The sequence below is a fragment of the Danio rerio genome, chromosome 7, assembly GCF_049306965.1.
Source record: "Danio rerio strain Tuebingen ecotype United States chromosome 7, GRCz12tu, whole genome shotgun sequence".
NCBI lineage: Eukaryota > Metazoa > Chordata > Actinopteri > Cypriniformes > Danionidae > Danio > Danio rerio.
The window spans coordinates 56,174,342-56,193,492 of record NC_133182.1 but is presented as its reverse complement, the minus strand read 5'-3'; the positions used below and the strand labels follow the sequence as shown (position 1 = coordinate 56,193,492).

At 35.8% G+C, this 19,151-nt stretch overlaps 1 protein-coding gene across 4 annotated transcripts in view; it reads left to right on the top strand.

Annotated features, from left to right (window-relative positions):
- Positions 1-18,871, top strand: part of rnf166 (ring finger protein 166) — a 76,588-nt gene extending 57,717 nt beyond the window's left edge. Inside the window, exons 4-7 of one of the 4 annotated variants that reach the window (XR_012382704.1) lie at positions 1,786-1,900; positions 5,565-5,672; positions 10,537-12,360; positions 14,701-18,871. Coding sequence is in view for 1 of the 4 variants with exons in the window: in XM_009303490.5 (XP_009301765.1) it covers positions 1,786-1,900; positions 5,565-5,672; positions 10,537-10,602 (289 nt within the window). In the remaining 3 variants the exon portion in view is untranslated. Of the gene's footprint in view, positions 1-1,785; positions 1,901-5,564; positions 5,673-10,536 lie in introns of all 4 variants that reach the window. The other 3 variants (XR_012382706.1, XR_012382705.1, XM_009303490.5) reach the window with 3 other exon arrangements.
- Positions 18,872-19,151: the final 280 nt, after the last annotated feature.

Below are 19,151 nucleotides of genomic sequence, written 5' to 3'. Positions count from 1 at the left end.
TAATTAGTCATTTTATTATCAGTTTTTAATTTTATTTTATTTTTTTTTAATCTCAGTTACCTGTCGTTTGGAGCAGGGGGCCTATTGACCACCTCTGTAGACATTGCTCTGTGTTTCAGTAAAGGCTTACCTCTCCACACCACTTGAACCGTATCAAATCACAAGTCAGGTTAATCGTTACAGCATAGCTGAATAGTATAAGTTAATTACATGGAAATTACATACATACTGTGATTCTCAAACAAACACTATTGTTTATTCGTTCTTGTGTGAAAAACAGGCCAATTGAAACTAAACACCGACTGTCCACACAGGATCATTAATATGCATGCCCCAGGCAGCATTTGATTGGTAACAAGTTTTCCTTATGAAAAAAAATGTTTATTGCACGTTTGTGCTTTGTTTCATACTGGAGCAATTTATGATTACCATGACTTTTTCTGCTGGTGCAAGGATGCCTAAAACTCATTTAATTATAATTAAGCCTAAATATCATCCACAACACAATTCTGGAGCAACCTAGGTGATTCTGGTGGCTTAAAGTTAGTTCACTCGCTCCATCTAGCTACAATAGACCTCTCTGACACTGCAGCTGAACAAATTGTAAACAAGGCATCTAGTCAATTTTTTAAAAATATTTATTGATGTAAGAAATATGGTCCAAATAGATCTTTTTTCATTGTTTTGTCAATTCATGTGGTAATAAATGAGCCTATAAAACCATTTCAGGAGAATTTTTCAACTAACCTAAGCCACTTCTATCTAGATACCAAAAGACAATTGAGCTTACCAATTGAGATAGCTGAGACACTTGGCTTTCAAGGCATATTTTTTTCTAGGTTATTACATAAATGTTTTACATTAATGTGTTTCAATATGGAAAAACAAATATTGAACACAATACATTTTTTTTTCCTCATTACTTCATAATGTATAACTTTTTAATCATTTTTCTAGCATGAAACTTCCCATGAAACTGGACCATATTGCCAAAGTGTCTTTTTTTCCAATGATACCTAATTTTTGTTTGTAGCTCACTGGGGTCAATAACTGTTACTGTTTAAAGTAAGGTAGGTGTAAATCCCCAAAAGTGGGTGCTGGCTAACAGGTTAACATGGTGTGTGAATGTACTTTAAAGACATTCACTTGTAAATACCCTGTATATTTTATATATTTGTTGTATGTTTTCCGATCAAAGCACAGGTAGTTAAAATTGCAGCATCAGAAACAACTTTTGTTTGGGTTGTTTTGGTGCCAATTGTTTTTGTTAATTTCACCCTTTCACATGTCAGTCTGATGTAAATGGTTTGTGGAAATAAGAGCAATAGTAATTGCAAACAAAATAAATTAATAAATGCACTGGAATTTATTTTAAATCTGTAATTTTATTATGCAAAATGTAATATGTTGGTCGGTAGAGTCAGTGTTTGTGCCAAACTGCTTGCAGGTAATGGAAGATATGTTTCCAATGACCCGTTTGCATATTAAATGATTAGTTTACCCAAAAAAAAGACAAATTCTTCACTTTATTCACCCTCAAGTGGTTCCAAAGTTTTTATAAATATCTTTCTTCTGTTGAACACAAAATAAGATATTGTTGTTCACAGTGTTAAATGCCCTCTGGTTGCATATTTGCATTATTCATGATGACAGCACTAATAATCAGTTTGTTACAGAACAAAATTCACCATTTACTCTTTTGCTTGTATTATGTAATACTGTGGATGTGAAATTGGTTGATCAGACCATGTGGTTAACATTTTGATTTTTTTCTTTGATTTACAGCAATATTCCAAACCGCTCCACATTTGTTTGCCCGTACTGTGGAGCTCGCAATTTGGACCAGCAGGAACTAGTAAAGCACTGCATGGAGAACCATCGCAATGACCCCAACAAAGTGGTGAGTGTCTTTTACCTTTGGGTTGCAGGAATAACTCCAGTCTTCTCTGTCACAGAGAGGGTACAGTAGATACATTGTGCTGAAATAGAAAGCAATGACCAAATATTAAAAAAACAGTGGGGAATGCTGCAGAAAGCAGATGACTGAAGCATACTCTGGGCTTCACACTCACATCCCTAAATCTCACTTCATCTGGGTCACAGCACCAATGCAACCCCTCTGGTTCTGCTCACCCTAGCAGGATTCCCTAACTGGGCTTTATTAAGGATATCAGGGTGTCTAATTTTCTTTTGAAGGCCTGAAAGACCTTAATATCTGTCATGATTTACTCACCTTGTACAAAACCTATTTGAGTTTCTTTCTTTTGTTATACATGCGCACCAAAAATATATTAAAGAATGCTGGTTGATGGGACCCATTGACTTTCATAGTATGGAAAAATAGACAATGGGTACCATCCACCAACATTTTACAATATATCTTCTTTATTGTTTAACAGAAAAAAGAAACACCTAAATCCTCAGTGCATGGTGAGGTAATTTTCATTTTCGGGTTAATATACCTTTACAAAGTTTCAAATGGTCTTATATTTAGTTTTTGATTAGTCTTAAATATATTTAGTCATATTATTCCAAAGAATCTCTGTGCTATTGTGTGTTTGGTTTTAAAAGGATAATGAGAATAAAAGGCCAAAAATATATGTGGCCATATATGTGGCTTTCAACTGACTTCACTTACTCATCTCAAGGCAAGCGGTGTTTTATTGATGGTTGATTTTAAATCAATCTTTATGATTGACCTATGAATCACTTCATTACTGAGAACTAATCGAATAAATGAATAATTCAGTGACAATAGACTTGCAGGAAAATAAACCTCTGCAGCTTTTACCTGTCGACTTCCATTACACAATGAAGTCAATAATATAGTTATTCAGCTTGAGTTAGTAGAGTTAGCTTGAGTTAATGGTGCTGTGTCAAAAATTGGATTCAGCAGCTCTATGCAAGACAACAGTGTCATTATTCAGAACAACTATTTTCAACTATTTTTTATATCTATCTCATGTTTATCCTATTTAATAAACATGGCAGCAAACATTGCAAATTTTCATAAGAGTCAAATTCAAAATGAATGAAAATGAAAATTTCTACAAATTATTTACTGAAAACAAGCAAATTAAAGGTTCAATATGTAAGTTTTTGACTCCTCTAAAGCATAAAAATACCATAATATGTTTTGCAGATATTTAAAAAAACATGCCAAGTGAACATAGTTGTTCACGTGAAAAACAATGAAGTCAGATATTCTGCTTTGAAAATGTGTGTTACGTGCCAGAACTGCTGTTTTTGTTTTGATCATTTATCCCAATGCCGGTTTAGCCAATCAAATTTCAGCACCCTGGGTTGCCTTGGTGGAAAACAGCATATTTCAGTCATTCAGTCAAGAATGCTCTCAAGTGTGCGTCCACTACCGAAATGAGACGCAGATTCAGAGTTCCTCAAGAGGTGGTTATTATTTGGCATATAATAAAAATATTATGAATGTAAACAACAGGTGAGCTGGTACCATTATGCACCAGAAGAAACATGGCAGAAACTTAAATACAGCCATTCTAAAGCACCGAATAGTGCACTTACTGCACTCTAATGAAATAGTAAAGTTTGTTATCTAATTAATAGATATTAATGTTCTTTAACATCATTAAATGTAGATGCTAAATCACTAATATGTGTTGACTTGCACTGAATCGCAGTTATAGGGCTCTATTTTGACGGTCCATGCGCAGAGCGCAAAACGCAGGGCACAAACGCTTTCAGGGCGTGTCAGGACGCGTTTTTGCTAATTTAAGGACGAGAAATCTGCCTTGCGCTGTGGCGCATGGTCTAAAAGGGTTGAGTTTATTTTCTTAATGAGTTATTGGTGTGTTTTGAGAATAAACCAATTAGAGTCTCATCTCCCATTCCCTTTAAGAGTCAGCTGCATCGCGCCATAAGCGCATTCGCTATTTACAGGACGCAAAGTAAGTCTAAGTGGAAAAAATGAGCATTTCACAAGCAAACAGTTAACAGTTTTTTAACAGAAAACTGTTAAACAGAGCATCTACTGCGTGAGAATGAGAGATAATGGAACTACTTTCATTTTCGCTCTTGGATAGGGAAACCTTTACGCACAGACATCAATTAGTTTATACATAAATACTTTTGTTTGTTAAGCGCAAATATTCGTTTCAAAACTATTTCTAAATTCAGTTCTAATTTCCAGCAAATGAATAAATGACTAATAATAGCAAAATGTGCTTAAAAACCTGAGTTATATCCTAAAACACATGCTGTGCCCCATATGGTCTAAAACCTGACAGGTGGGCAAATCTAAGCTTGTTTTTAATAAAACAAATATAAATATGGATATAATAAATAATACTGCTAATAATAATAACATTATACAAAGCAAATTGTTATGAATGAACTGAAAAAGCCTCCCGAGATGAAGAAGACATAAAAGCAGTGATTTTTCATATTTACTGAATGTAGGCTAGAAAATAATATGTTTTGTAATATTTTAATCCTTTATATTTATATCCTATATCTATTCTTATTATATCCTATATATATATCCTTAATATTTAAATATTTTCATATGTAAAGATATTTGCCTATTGCTCTCTTGTGCGTATTAAGCAGTGCGTGAGCGAGGCGCAACTCTGCGCCGGAGTTTAGACCGGGTTAGTTTTGGTCTAATGAAAAATCTATTATAGTTTCTCAAAATAGCAACGCGTCAGTAGTGCGCCTTAGAACGCCTTCCTTTTTAGACCAGAACGCCTATGGGTGCACAAATGAGCGCTAATGCATTTGCTATTTATACAGTGTAGCGCAACGCCTCAAAACAACTCTTGCGCCAAGCTGAAACTACCAAAAGACCATTGTGCCGTGCCATGCGCCAACCTGCGCCGGGTGTATGATAGGGCCCATAAAGTTAAATTTCAAACAGTTTATTTTCAAGATGCAAGGTGAACTATCTGCTGCTACTTTCAGTATATGGCAATAAATGTCATGTAAAATGGCACTTAGACTCGCATTATTAGCATTTAACACTGAATAAAAGCACATGGGGTGTACCTGAGGTGATCATTGACAGTTTATCATGTTCTTCAGCTGCAAGAAATAGAAGCCACTTTTAAAATATAGATTTCAGGTAAAGGTTAGAACAAAAACTCATTTTAATATTGAACATTTGTGCTGTTGCTTTCATTTACAACACAGTTTAAATCAGCCCTAAGTTAGGCTTTGGCTCGACAGTCTGGCACACTGCTGTTGGTGTCGTCAATCTGGCAACCAGCGCTTGTGTGTGTTTTGAACCGGGAGTGCAAGACCTAGTTTAATCTCTGGGTGTCGAACTTACATACTGCACCTTTAAGGATTATAGACATAACTCATTTACATATCAACCATCGATATAAGTGCAGCACAAATAGCAGTGTCAAATAAGCAAATTGGCAGGCACAAAAATAGCTGTGTCCACACATTTTCAGTGCTATATTTCTCTGTATATGTTTTTACTATAACTGACAGTACCGTTTTAAAGCTGAAAAGACAAATTGCATTGTTAGTAAATCTGCCCCTAAGTGTTTGATCATTTGATCATGGTCCTTTGCTTCTTCTCGTAGGTGTGTCCAGTTTGTTCAGCTATGCCTTGGGGCGACCCCAGCTATAAGAGCTCCAACTTCTTGCAACATCTTCTCCACCGGCACAAATTCTCCTATGACACATTTGTGGTGAGGAGGCAGAAAGCTTACACTGTACATTTATTTCATTCTGTTCTAACACTTTGTTCCATTTACCTTGCTTTATGCCGCCTACATAGACAGCCAGCTTTTAAGGCAGCTTAACAAAATTTAACCTTGGAAATAAAGATCTCAATGTGTTACAGTAGTATGGTGGTAGCCAAATGGGTTTACATAAATTAATGTCACAAGGCAAAACTTCTCTGTTATTCGAAATCAGCAAAATGTTTGCATGTTCATTTAAATGATTTCCCAGTTGAATTACCAAGTAAATCACAAAATAAGACTGTTATCACATTGTTGCAAGACATTTTGGACAATTTCCTAAAAAAAATAATAATAAAAAAATTCTTTTGATGGATTTTTCTCAAAAGTGCTAAAGTCATTTCTTTAACAACTGTGAACATTTATATCTAAAGTGCAGATCAATAATAAATTATTTATAATTATTTATAATAATAATAATAATAAGAAGAAGAAGAATAATAATGTAATATTTATAAAATTAATAATACTATTATTATAATGAATAATAATATTTATAAATTAATTTGATTTATTAATTATAAATCTATAATATAATATATATATAATATAATATAAATCACAGTAGTGTACTAAAAAGGTGGGTGTTGGGTGTACTCACACTAGGCTCTCGGAACTTTGCCCAGGCATGTTTGACCCCCATTTCCCGTTTTGTTTGACAAGTGTGAGTGCTCCAAATCAGGCACAGGCGCAGTAGAGTTGGCCAGCTCTGGTTCGATTGGAAGAGGTGTGCCAGAGCGTGGTTCGGTTTTGCTGTGGCACGGTACGCTTGTAGTGTGAGTGCAAATTGGGAACAACCTGGGCACTGTTCAAGACAGCTATGCCTAGTGTGAGTAACAAGGTTATTAAAATCAACAAAAAAAAAAAAAATGAACTAACATTTAAAAACATTTTTGTTAACTGAAATAAAAATAAAAACTTGAACTAACTGAAACTGTATTGTGTACAAAACTAACTGAAACTAACTAAAATTATAACAAAAATGTCATTTTTGTCTTTGTAAATGTATTTAATACATAAGCCTACTGTTTGCCTTTTAGAAGAAAATCTATTTACTTTGCGCTGCCAGGTGTTTGCCCTGTACAGCACCACAGAGTCTTTAATCCAGATGCCATTGGCTAGATCAAGCTGGCTCTCCTCCAGTCAGTCCTCGCTGTTGCTCCCACAACAAATACATAGAGTGGACATGACAGCAGCGCAGTGACAGCATTTCATTGCATCCGAAAAGTTTTCATAGCGCTTCACCTTTTCCACATTTTTTTGTGTTAATGACCAAAATTGATTCAATTAATTTATTCCCTCAAAATTCTACTCCCAATACCCCATAATGACAGTGTGAAAAAATTTTTTTTTGAAATTGTTGCAAATTTATAACAAATTAAACCTGAAAGAAATCACATGTACATCAGTATTTACAGCCTTTGCTGAATACTTTGTTGATGCACCTTTGACAGCAATTACAGCCTCAAGTCTTTTTAAATAAGATGCCATAAGCTTGGCATACCTGTCTTTTGGAATTTTTGCCTATTCCTCTTTGCAGTACTTCTCAAGCTCTATCAGTTTGGATGGAAAGCGATGGGGTACAGCCATTTACAGATCACTTCAGAGATTTTCAATAGGATTTAGGTCTGGGCTCTGGTTGGGACACTCAAGAACTTTACAGAGTTGTTGTGAAGCCACTCCATTGATATTTTGATAGTGCTTTGGGTCATTGTCCAGCTGGAAGATGAACCATCACCCCTGTCTGAGGTCAAGAGCACTCTGAAGCAGGTTTTCATTCACAATGTCTCTGTACATTGCTGCATTCATCTTTCTTCTATCCTGACAAGTCTTCCAGTTCCTGCTGCTGAAAAGCATCCCCACAACATAATGCTGCCACCACCATGCCTCACTGTAGGGATGATATTAGCCTGGTGATGAGCGGTGCCTGGTTTTCTCCAAGCGTAACGCCTGGCATTCACTCCAAAGAGTTCAATTTCAGTCTCATCAGACCATAGAATTTTGTTTCTTTTGGTCTGAGAGTCCCCAGATGCCTTTTGGCAAATTTCTGGCAGGAAGTGGCTTTCGTCTGGCCACTTTATCATACAGGCCTGATTGTTGAATTGCTGCACATTTGGTTGTCCTTCTGTAAGGTTCTCCTCTCATCACAGAAGAACACTGAAGCTCAAACAGCATGACCCTTGGGTTATGATCACCTTCCTGACTAAGGCCCTTCTCCTCCGATTACTCAGCTTAGATGGCCAGCCAGCTCTAGGAAGAGTCCTGGTGGTTCCAAACATCTTCCACTTACGGATGATGGAGGCCACTGTGCTCATTGAAATTTGCAGTAACTTTCCCCATAACCTTCATTCTTGGTTTGTGCTTTGAAATGCACTGTCAACCCTGGGACCTCTTATAATCAGGTGTATGCTTTTTCAAATAATGTCTAATCAACTAAATTTATCACAAGTGAACTCCAATTAAGCTGCTGAAACATCTCAAGAATGATCAGTGGAAACAGAATGTACCTGAGCTCAATTTAGAGCCTTTTTAAGGCTGTGAATACTGATGTACATGTGATTTTTTTATTTTATTTTAATTTTTTTTTATATATATATAAATTTTCAACAATTTCAAAAACTTTTTTTCACATTATAATTATGGGGTATTGTGTGTAGAATTTTGAGAAAATAAATTAATTTAATCTATTTTGAAATAAGGGTGTATCAGTAATAAAATGTGGAAAAAGTGAAGCGCTATGAATACTTTCCGCATGAACTGTAAATACAACCCGAGTAGAGACTTAAAAGTACTAATTTTAACACATTTGTGCTCAATAATTGGTTTTATTATTGTATTAGTGAACGTGACCGCAATCTTTTTTAACTGGATTTTCTAAGTGAACTAGTTGAACTAAATCATTTAAAATGATTTGCATCTTCAGTAAGCACTTATCCACAAGCTACTTACTTTTTAATATACCTGATACCCCCCTCTGACTCAAAATAAACTAGTTTACTGAGTTATTCAGTTATTAGAACTGTACACTGAGATCAGATTTGAGAACCGGTGAATTTATATTACTCCACATGCGTGATTAAGCAGTACATGACAGCCTGCTGTGACTGAAGCAAACTTAACCAACTGCAGCGTGGGTAAATCGATGGCTTGTATGAAAGAATCTAGTGGAAAAAATGTAAGTTTATTTCCTAACAGAAAAATGTAATGAAATTTAAATAAGTGATTTAGACTTCAGTTGCATTGCAAAACTCATGATCATGGTGATGTTTTATTGCTGTTGAATTTGAATTTGTATTTGACTTTGAGGATGGGTAGATAGTGTTCATGCATTGTTCATGCATTCTCTGAATACATGTTTCAAAAAATTATATAGAAGTATGTATTATACAATATTTATTCTGATGATTTTCAATCTTGCACCCAACAAATATCCTTATTTACAAAAAAAAACTAATACTGAAACTAATAAAAAAAATAAACTAAAACTAAGCAATTTTAAAATATAGAAACTAATAAAAACTAGTAAATCTACCTCTAAAAACGAATTATTAGTTGTATTTAAATATTATAATTAGTTTAAAATATATAGTTATGGCCCATTTTCACTAAGCAGTATGGTACAGCATGCTTCGGTAAGCTTTTATGGCCGTTTCCACTGTCAAAAGGCATACCAAGCCACGAGAAAGGGTACTAAAAGGTGGAGCTACATGCGCAGCTGAATGCTGATTGGTTACAGAGATACTGTACGTCACGAGCTCATGTGGAGCTAGTCAGAATGAAATAAAGGAACTGCCATGTTTTAAATACACAGCCGAGACATTACACTGTAATACTATATGCATATAATAACGAGCTATGGATGACCCGAGCTCAAACAAATCTGGTTGTTGTCTTGATGTACAGACACAACGCCAAAAATAACTAAATCTGCCGTATCCTGTTCATCTAAAAGTGCGAGCGGCTTTTGCTTTCCTCAGGGAACTTGCGATCACGTCTATATTTGATATAATGAACTTCTTGAGCTGATGGTAATAACATGTACTTGATTATTGAAGTGTCTTTGTCATCTGATCTTCTCAGAAAAGGACAAATGCGAGAGTGAAGCGCGAACAAAGGTGAAGCCCGACAAAACAAATTGAGCAAATTGTTTCAGCAACCTGAATCACGAACAAATTGCCATGTTTATTATGGTCTTTTAGCTATTATGACCTCGGAACAACAGCATTACTCTCTAACAGAGGTTACATGTGCTGGTGAAGATTAAAGATACAGCTGAGCGGTTTGCACCTACTGTCGGCTATTTTGCGTTTTATTTTTGAACCTAAATAAGGACTAAATGTATGCGGTGTGTAGTATTTCTGTAGTTGGGGACATACTTTGTGACTGTTAGGGTCTTTTTGTGTTCATATATGTTGCATATATTTATTTTATACAACTGCAGACCTTACAGTATTTTGGATTGTCATTGATTGGCAGTTATAATCAAATTATGTTCATAGAAAAGTTAGTAATAAACATTTATACACAAATATTTATTTGTGTAAAGCATCTTTGTTTTGAGAAGTGCTTCTCATATGATATGTGAACAACCTGTACAGCTTTACTATAGACATTTATTCTAGCGAGATACTTTCTGTTATACACCCCGCACACCAAAAAGGTACCCTTGGTAGTGGAAACGCAAGCCTGATAAAGGTGACCTGTACTGTACCGTACTGTACCAGTCAGTGGAAACGGATTACACTTGTGTAAAAACTAACTGAATTTTAAACTCCATTAAACACCCCCATTTCTCTGTGTGTCTGTGCAGGACTACAGTATTGATGAGGAGGCAGCACTGCAGGCAGCACTGACCCTCTCACTGTCCGAGAACTGAGAGACTCGCATCATATCCTGTTCCACCATGTCAAAGATCTTCTCACCCGTCTCATTTTAGGCTAAAAACTATCGATCGTTCCTCTGTTTCACTCCTCTCACTCTACCTCTTCTCTGCTCTACATTTCCAAGCTACACCCCAGCCAGATCATAAATTACTGTAGCTCTCTAGCTTGTTTGCCAGTCGTGAAGATTTGAGAAGGCTTGTCGCTTCCTGTATTTGAAGGGAACCATCTGAACATCAGCCAACAATACAATGATGTATGCAAAAAGGTCAGACGAGGAATTAGATCAGTGTCACCATTGCTGGTTCTTGCTGTTGTTTTCTGTGCCACAGACCCTGGAGATATGGTACAGAGAGATCCACGCTCGACAGTGTCATGTTATCAAAAGCGTTAAAAAAACCTGAACTTTGTTGCGAAAAGTGAACTCTCATCTTTAGGCAATACCAGTACAGAAAAGAGAGAATAAGCTTGGTTATCACTCATTTTTCATCCTTTATGGAATGCTGAATATCATCTGACCTTTTTTTTAAAAGCAAGAGTTGATGTGAATACTTGCACTCGTCACCGTTTTCTACACAGCTGAATTCTAGTGTCATTGTTCTTTTATAGCTCAATTACAGAATATTGACTGATGGGACTCTGCATTTAACTTGCTACAGTAATATTTTCTAAGGAGCATAAGATACGATTCAAATTTATATTTTTGGAAGAAAAAAAACACATCAGTTTTAAATGGTGCACTAATAATATATGACAGCAAGCTTCTAGTGGTGTGCTGAAACATTTAATCTTCTTTTAATGTGTCCATTTGTAGTGTTCATCAGTATCGCTCACTAGTGCTGACAAGTCTGGTGAGACTTCTTGTTTTAAAGTATAGTTCAGCCAAAAAAGAAAATTCTGTCATTTATTCAACCTTGACTTGTTCAAAACCTCTGAGTATCTTTCTTCTGTTCAAAAGGTAAAAATATTTTAAAAAATACTGCTTGCTGGACTCAATTGACTTGGAAGATAACCCCTTTCATAAAGTGATGATATCCAGAAAAAATATCCAGAAAATTTCTGTAACGACTTTAACGGTAAATTAAAAAAAGCATGGTTCACACATTTTTTCAGAAAAGACTGTTCACGCATCCAACCCAAAAAACTGGTAAATTCTGATATTATTAACTATAAATGGCCTCTAAACAGCTGCGCTTGTATTTGTAAATATAATAGAGTTCAGGCTTTTGTTGATGGTTTCACTTTTGTTTAAAGCTTTAGCATTCATGTAGCTGCTTTTGTCGCGAGATGTCCAAAGGCAGAATTGCAACCACAGCTAAATATTTTCACATTTGACTACATTATAAATTCTGTGGATGAATAAATACTGTGAACAACTTCGATGTAAACATATGGAGGAACACTTTCGCATATTTATATGTGCTCACCAGAGCCCTCATTCACGTACACGAGTGCCATGCTTTCTTCTATTCAGAAGATATAATTTTATATCTTGATATATTTTGAAAAATGCTGCTTTCTGGACTTGGAAGTCGATAGCCCCTTATACATAGTGATACCTATAAATATATGAAAATTTCCGGAGCGACTTTACCAATAAATTTAAAAAGCGCTGTTAACACAGACAAGAACATTCTGGGATTTCTCCAGAAAAGACCATTCACACATCCATTACAAAATACCAGTAAATTCTGACACAATTAACCAGAAACGGCCTCTAAAAGGCTGCGCTTGTATATTTAAACATAATTGGGGTCAGGCTTTTGTTTATAGTTCACTTTTATCTAAAGCTTTAGCATTCATGTCGCTGCTTTTGTCCCAGAGTCATCTAACGACAGAAGCGAGAACCACAGCTAAACATTTACTCATTTGACAACCTTACAAATTCTGTTGATGGATAAGTTTTGTGAACAACTTTGATGTAAACATATGGAGGAACACTTTCGCATGTCGAAATATACTCATTGGAGCCCTCCTTCACATGCACGAGAGCCACGCAGCTAAACACAGGGCTTTCATGTAAACTCGCAAGCATTTTATAGATATTTCTTTTCCACAGTTGGCATTAATAATGAACATAAAAACATGATCTGTAGGGATGCATGATATATCGGCGGCCATATCGTTATCGACCGACAAATGCTATTTTCAATGTTATTGTTATCGATCCGATATTAAAATTAGGCCGATATCTTTAAACCGACAAGTTAGTTAATTGTACAGAACTGCCTGTCTAGCACTTGCTTGCCATGTGTTATTGATGTGAGATTGTATTCAGTTTGATCAGCATATTTATAAGGATTATAATGGCTATCACCACGCACACACATAGTGACTAGTGAGTCGTCAGAGTCTTCACAGCAGCAGGGGAGACATGTGCCAGTCACTGAATCCAGCATAGGGGTTCTTAACTGTTCGCCACATTCTGTCTTTACATTATGCATTGTGTTTGCCAAATCTTAGGAGTTATCGGTTATCGATATCGGCCAAAAAAATCCATATCGGTGCATCCCAAGTTATCTGACTAACAACTAGCAGCTAAATGTGTCTGGAAATGCATTCAAATGCAAAAGTGTTTATTTTCATAAACGGCACGAATGTGTATGCGCCTAAGTGTTGGCTGGAGGAGACCTCTCACGTCAGTGTGATTTTAAATGTAAACACACTATTTCTGCCATATTTTATTCTACGTTCACACAGAGCAGCATTCCAGCAAATTACTTTTAATGTTACAACTTATTTTTCCAGAATATTGCTGGAATGCATTTCTGGTATTTTCTAAAAGGGCCTGTTCATACATGATCTCTTTTCGGAAAATTTATGGTAATTTACCCAGAAAAGTGGGAATGTTTGAAAAGGGCTTATGGTTTCCAGCAACCAGCATTCTTCAAAATATCTTTTCTTTTGTGTTCATACGAAGAAATGAACTCATTTAAACCACATGAGGGAGAGTAAACAATGAGGTTATTTTCATTTTTGAGTGAACTTTATGAACTTTAATGCTATTTGGAATTATGATACACAGATAATTCAATGGAATAAAAAGGAAATGTTAGGGAACGGTCTTTGGTCCTCTGGAATTAAAGAGAAGATATTTATTTTATCTGTAAAATAAGCATGGATTTTATCATTTCTGTGCTGCCACAGAGAATATTGTGAAACATAGTATTGTTTCATATAATGACCACTAAATGGTCAATGATTGGTTGATTGGAAAGGGCTAGCAAGCCAAATTGTATTAATGTAATTCAAAATTAGGATGTAAATGAATACTGTATTCACAATTAGATTATTGTGAGCAATACCAACTAGTTGCCCACGCATTTACTAATCTGAACATTCCAACATAATATGAAGGCACCAAATGATTAAGAGAAAGTATTAAGAAAGTTCCAGGATGTGGAAGAGTGTGCTTTTGTAAACTTTGGCCACAACGTGTTCAAAGTCAGAGTGCAAATTAGGTTTGTTGCCTTTTACTACTGCTATTAAAGGGTTTCTCTACTTTGTAAGTGTTGAGTTCAAGCCTGTGTACAGTGTTAAGGAGTGCTGATGTTTAGATGAGTATTGGTTTGATAGGATTAAGTTTTCGGTATAGGAATCTAAAGTTCCTACATGCTGTACCTAAAAAATTGTGTTCCTATAGCGTTCTTCTCTGCCACAAGCTGTAAAGTATACCAGAAGCTCACTGTTGAGACTGAAATATACTCTGCGGAAGTACATAAATGTGTAAAATGCGCCAAAACAGCATGTAGTATGGGCTATATTGACAAACCCAACCATTGGGTTTAAAAGTTTCATTTAAATTTAACTGAAAAAATGACACAAGCAATTAACAACATAAAACCCAATGTTGGGTTTGTCCATATGTGATCCAATGTTACTTTACAACAACCCAGGATTGTTTAGAGGGTACTATAGATCAGTGTTTCCCAACCCTGTTCCTGAAAGCACACCAACAGTACATGTTTTGCATGTCTCCCTTATCTGACCCATTCAGTTCAGGTTTTGGAGTCTCTTCTAATGTTCTGATTAGTTGATTCAGGTGTGCTTGAATAGATTGAAAATGTGTACTGTTGGTGTGCCTTCAGGAACAGGGTTGGGAAACACTGCTATAATAACGCATCAAGATTCTCATCAAACTGTTGCTCCACTATTACTTCAGCAGCTGATTGGACAAAGAAAAGCCCCCGAATCCCCTCTTTTTGAGTTGTTACAAATGCACATTAGCTTGTATTAGCTAGCATTGACACTTCAAAACAAAATAATGTGTAAAATTGTGCTTTCATAGATGTTTTGTTTGCATTTACGTACTTGCGTATAGTGTTACCAGCCTACAACACACTAAAACAATGCTTTGTTGTCTCAACCCAAACTTTGAAAAGAGATTAGGTTTAAAATATATTATTGAAATCTAATTTAATTTAACTTCAATATGGGGTGTTGTCCGTATTTTGAAATTGGGGTTGAAACAACCCAGCTTTTTTTTAAAGTGAAGGACGAGCTCTAAGAGTTACTGTGCTTGGTTTGGCAGATTTGTTTGATGCTGATGCATCAAATCACTGTTTGTATAGCTTTGATATCTCTGTCAGATATAGTGGTTTTGATATCTTTGGAGCTAAACATGGCTAAAGAATGAAAGACCATTAGGGCTGGTTGGGAGCATTTGTTTTTGAGGTTACCAACTTTTTTTATTTTAGAAAAAAGATGTTTGTTTGTTTTGTTTTTTTGTGAGTCATTTCTGTGTTGAAATTGAGTGTTTGTTCAATCTGTCGCAATAGAGCCATTGTGATTTTCTCCATTGTGTGAATTATTCTTATTTTAGCAAGGTAAAGCGTGTCACAATCATTGTCCAATCTGAAATGTAGTGGCCCGGAATGAAATGGGTTTGAGTTCTGCGTTGGTCTGCAGCATGAAAGTGACTCAAAATGACTTGAAAGAAAGGAACATTTATGAACTTGTGTAAATCCATAAATATCTTGCTGTCAGTTTCTAATCATTTAGAAAGTGTAATGTGTAATCACTTAGAGTGATCATTCCTGTATGGTTTTCTTAAAAGCCATAGATGATTTTGTACTGATTTCTTTAAGACTAACACTGTGTCCTAAAGGCATGATGAAATGTATGTCATCTGTGCAAATATTAACAGACTGGATTCTATTGGATTTTGGCGCATAGTCAGATACTGGCCATTTTCATGGTGCTAAAAAATATTTATGGAATAACGTACATCTTGCTGGTTCTTCACACAGATTAAAGCTCAACCAGCTCTGCAGCTGTTTTATAAGTCTGAAGGTCTTTATTTTGCTAAACACCAGCTGGATGTTTATTATCCTGTTCATTACATGGCTACTTACCCCCAAAACATTAGACAAAACATTAATTAGAGTATTCCGTAATGTTATACTGCATGTTTAATTAAACATAAAACTTGCAGTGAGATAAAACGGCTGAATTCAGCTTACACTAACCTTCTTATTATTCAGTCAAGAACATTGGCATGACAGATGTGTGCTTGAATATACCGACAGCCAAGATTATTTGTAGTAACCGGATGAACCAGTTTTTTTTAGATTTAGTGGTTGTTATCTGGGAATAACATAGCTTGGAACATTGTGATTGTATTTCGACCAATCTCAAAAGGAAATGCAGCTATTATACATATTGTCAGAAAGGTGGCTAATTCGTATAATTCATACAATTTAATTTGCATCTACACAGCCATCCATAACTTAGCTTTAATTTGTATGATCTAATTCATACGTTTTAGTACGTTTTGCCAACACAATCTTACACCAGTTTGTAACTTTTTAATTTAGTGGGCAATCCGAATTAATTTGTAGGATGTCATTCATACAATTTAGTACAATTTGCTTATCGTCCAATGACGATTGGGTTTAGGGGCGGGTTTGGGTGCCACACCTCTTTTTTAAAACCGTACATTTTTGTATGACTAAACATGGGTTAATGCTGCGTTCACACGAAACGCGGATGATTTATTGATGACGTGCCAGTGATTTACATATTATTTCACTGCGAAGACATGAATAGACATTCTGCGGCTCAAGGTGGAATGGCTGACATGATTGGCACGAATGAAATGGCGCAAGTTGATCGTTTTGCGTGCGTATTGTGCAAATCGGTCTAAACTAAACTTCAGCAGACATTCAGGCCGCATTAACCAATCGTGAGCTTGCTCTTGTAGGGGTGTGATTATGACATAGCGCCTGTTGTTGGTGTCCCGAGGGGAAATCCTTTTGCCAACACCAGACAACGGTTGATCAAACTGGGCGCACCTCTAAATATAGTGCACTCAGACACCACTCAGATCAAATCTGTGCTGTTTTTTAGCCTTTCTAATGCACATAAACACAGGTATTCTCAGTAAAATCAATGTTAGCCATTTAGCAACGAATCCAGAGTCACCAGGCAAACAAAAGCCCTAGCTATGATGTGAATCCACATCTATTGTGGAGTGAATTTGATACGCAAATGAAGCAAATTTGATGTAAACTCAATGTTCATGTGTCTATTTATGCGCAACTACTGCAATTTATTTGCATGTGCCAGTGTGAACACAGCTTTAGAGGTAGGTTTAAGGGTGGGGTTTGTTATGTTTACAAGATTGAAATATATGAACTTGTATGAAGTAGCCACTTTTCTCACTATACTAAAAATAGTTATGTTTTCTTGAGAGATTGAGCTTGTCAAACTGACATCAACAAAAAAGGACCGCCACTTCAAAACACAGAAGCAAACGGTCAGATTTTGATTGAAGTATACCAAAACAAACTTTTCTTTTCTAACTTGCACAGATTGTTTTTTCATCTTAAGTGTAACAATGTGTGCTAGCAAAATAAACATTATAAATTTTTATTTCACACAGACTTAAGCTCAACGGAGAGACAAATAAGATCGCATCTCATTAGGACACAGTGTTACATGTCTTTTGATGTGCATTTGTACTGAACATAGGCCGTTTATAATTGTCTACGGCCTTCTGGGTAATGTTGGAATGTCCTTGTTGCTATTTATTAAGAGGCCCATAAAGAGGCTTATACATTTATAGTATAAGTGATCATTTATCTTTTCTTTTTGTTAGATTGTACATAAAATGGCAACACTGCCACTTTTTCTGTGGCGTATGTTGAAATTTGGATTAAGGTGTGATCACCTTTTCTGCTAAGAAGCATGTTAAATCATTGCACTTTAACTCAAATGTCTTTTGATGATTGAGTAGGAATTTTGTTCCAGTTATTTAGTGTAACTGCCACAAGAGGCGGGTGAATTTGTCATGTCATTGTTGTGTGAAAAGAAAAAACAAATGGTAGGTCGAGTTCAGATATTAGTAATTTCAGTAATTGGTCATTTGCAAAAATAAACCTTACTGAACACAAAGCAGTGAGAATTTGTCAGTAGCTGCCCAACGAGAACTGCTTACTTAACATGTGTTGACTGTATTTTGGTGGCAAAGTGTTTTTCATTGGCTTCCCTTGGGGATTTACATGGTGTCAGTATTTAATGGGCTTGCTCTGAAAAAATAACATGAAATTGAGGACTAGACGGTAGAAAAAAGACAAGAGTTTCCTGGTTTATCCCAGTGTTTTTACTTGATGTTTTTTTTAAGTGTCTAAATATATTGCTCAACAAAATTCATGTGCACAGCTGTAGCATAGTATGTTTCTCTCTCTCTCTCTCTTTTTTTTTTAAGTGAAACTTTTGATATTGTACAACACAGCTCTCCAGTTCTGATACCTTTGAGAATGACCTTAAAGTGTATATTTTTCACTCTTTTTGTATTGTAACATAAATGCATACCGTCACAGATTAAACATACAGAACATACTCCTGCATTTGCTGTGTTGGTTGATGGCCATCCACCAGAACATCATGCGTGATGGACTGCTCTCCGTGTAAAGGAGAAAAGACTCAGTGGAATCCTTTGAGACCATAAGCATTGGACGCTTGAGTGAGAATCTCACTGGACTCGTTATGGACTTTTGGATTCACAAATCCACTCTGCAGCAGGAAAAAAACTGTCCTGAAAGCTGCAGACAGAGGGCGCCACTGTAGGACCTGCGTTTGTGTGTTTCCTAAGTGTGATGTAAGCATTCACAACTTTGAATAATAATGAGATAACAGTAATAATGCTGATGTTAATGATGGTGTGCATTTTTGAAGCTGTAATACTGACTGAGGTTTAATAAGATACTTACACAGTGTATTTGTAGCAGTTTCCCCCTTAATAAAAACTCAGATGCACCCATCTTTATTGGTTTCTTCCTTTGGCGAAAACCTTTTTACACAAATAATATGTAAATTAGGGCTGCAATATTTGTTTTTTCACAATATATATTGCCATATGAATATAATTTCACCAGATGAGATGATTTCAATAGCTTTATTTGAAAAGATTTTATTCATTTATATCACATGGGATGATCAAGTCTTTTTCTATGCAGTGCATCTGCATTGACTATAATAAACTACAAGCAAAAATAAATGAATAAAAAGTGCTTTAGGTTTTCTGGGGAGTCTAACAGTATTC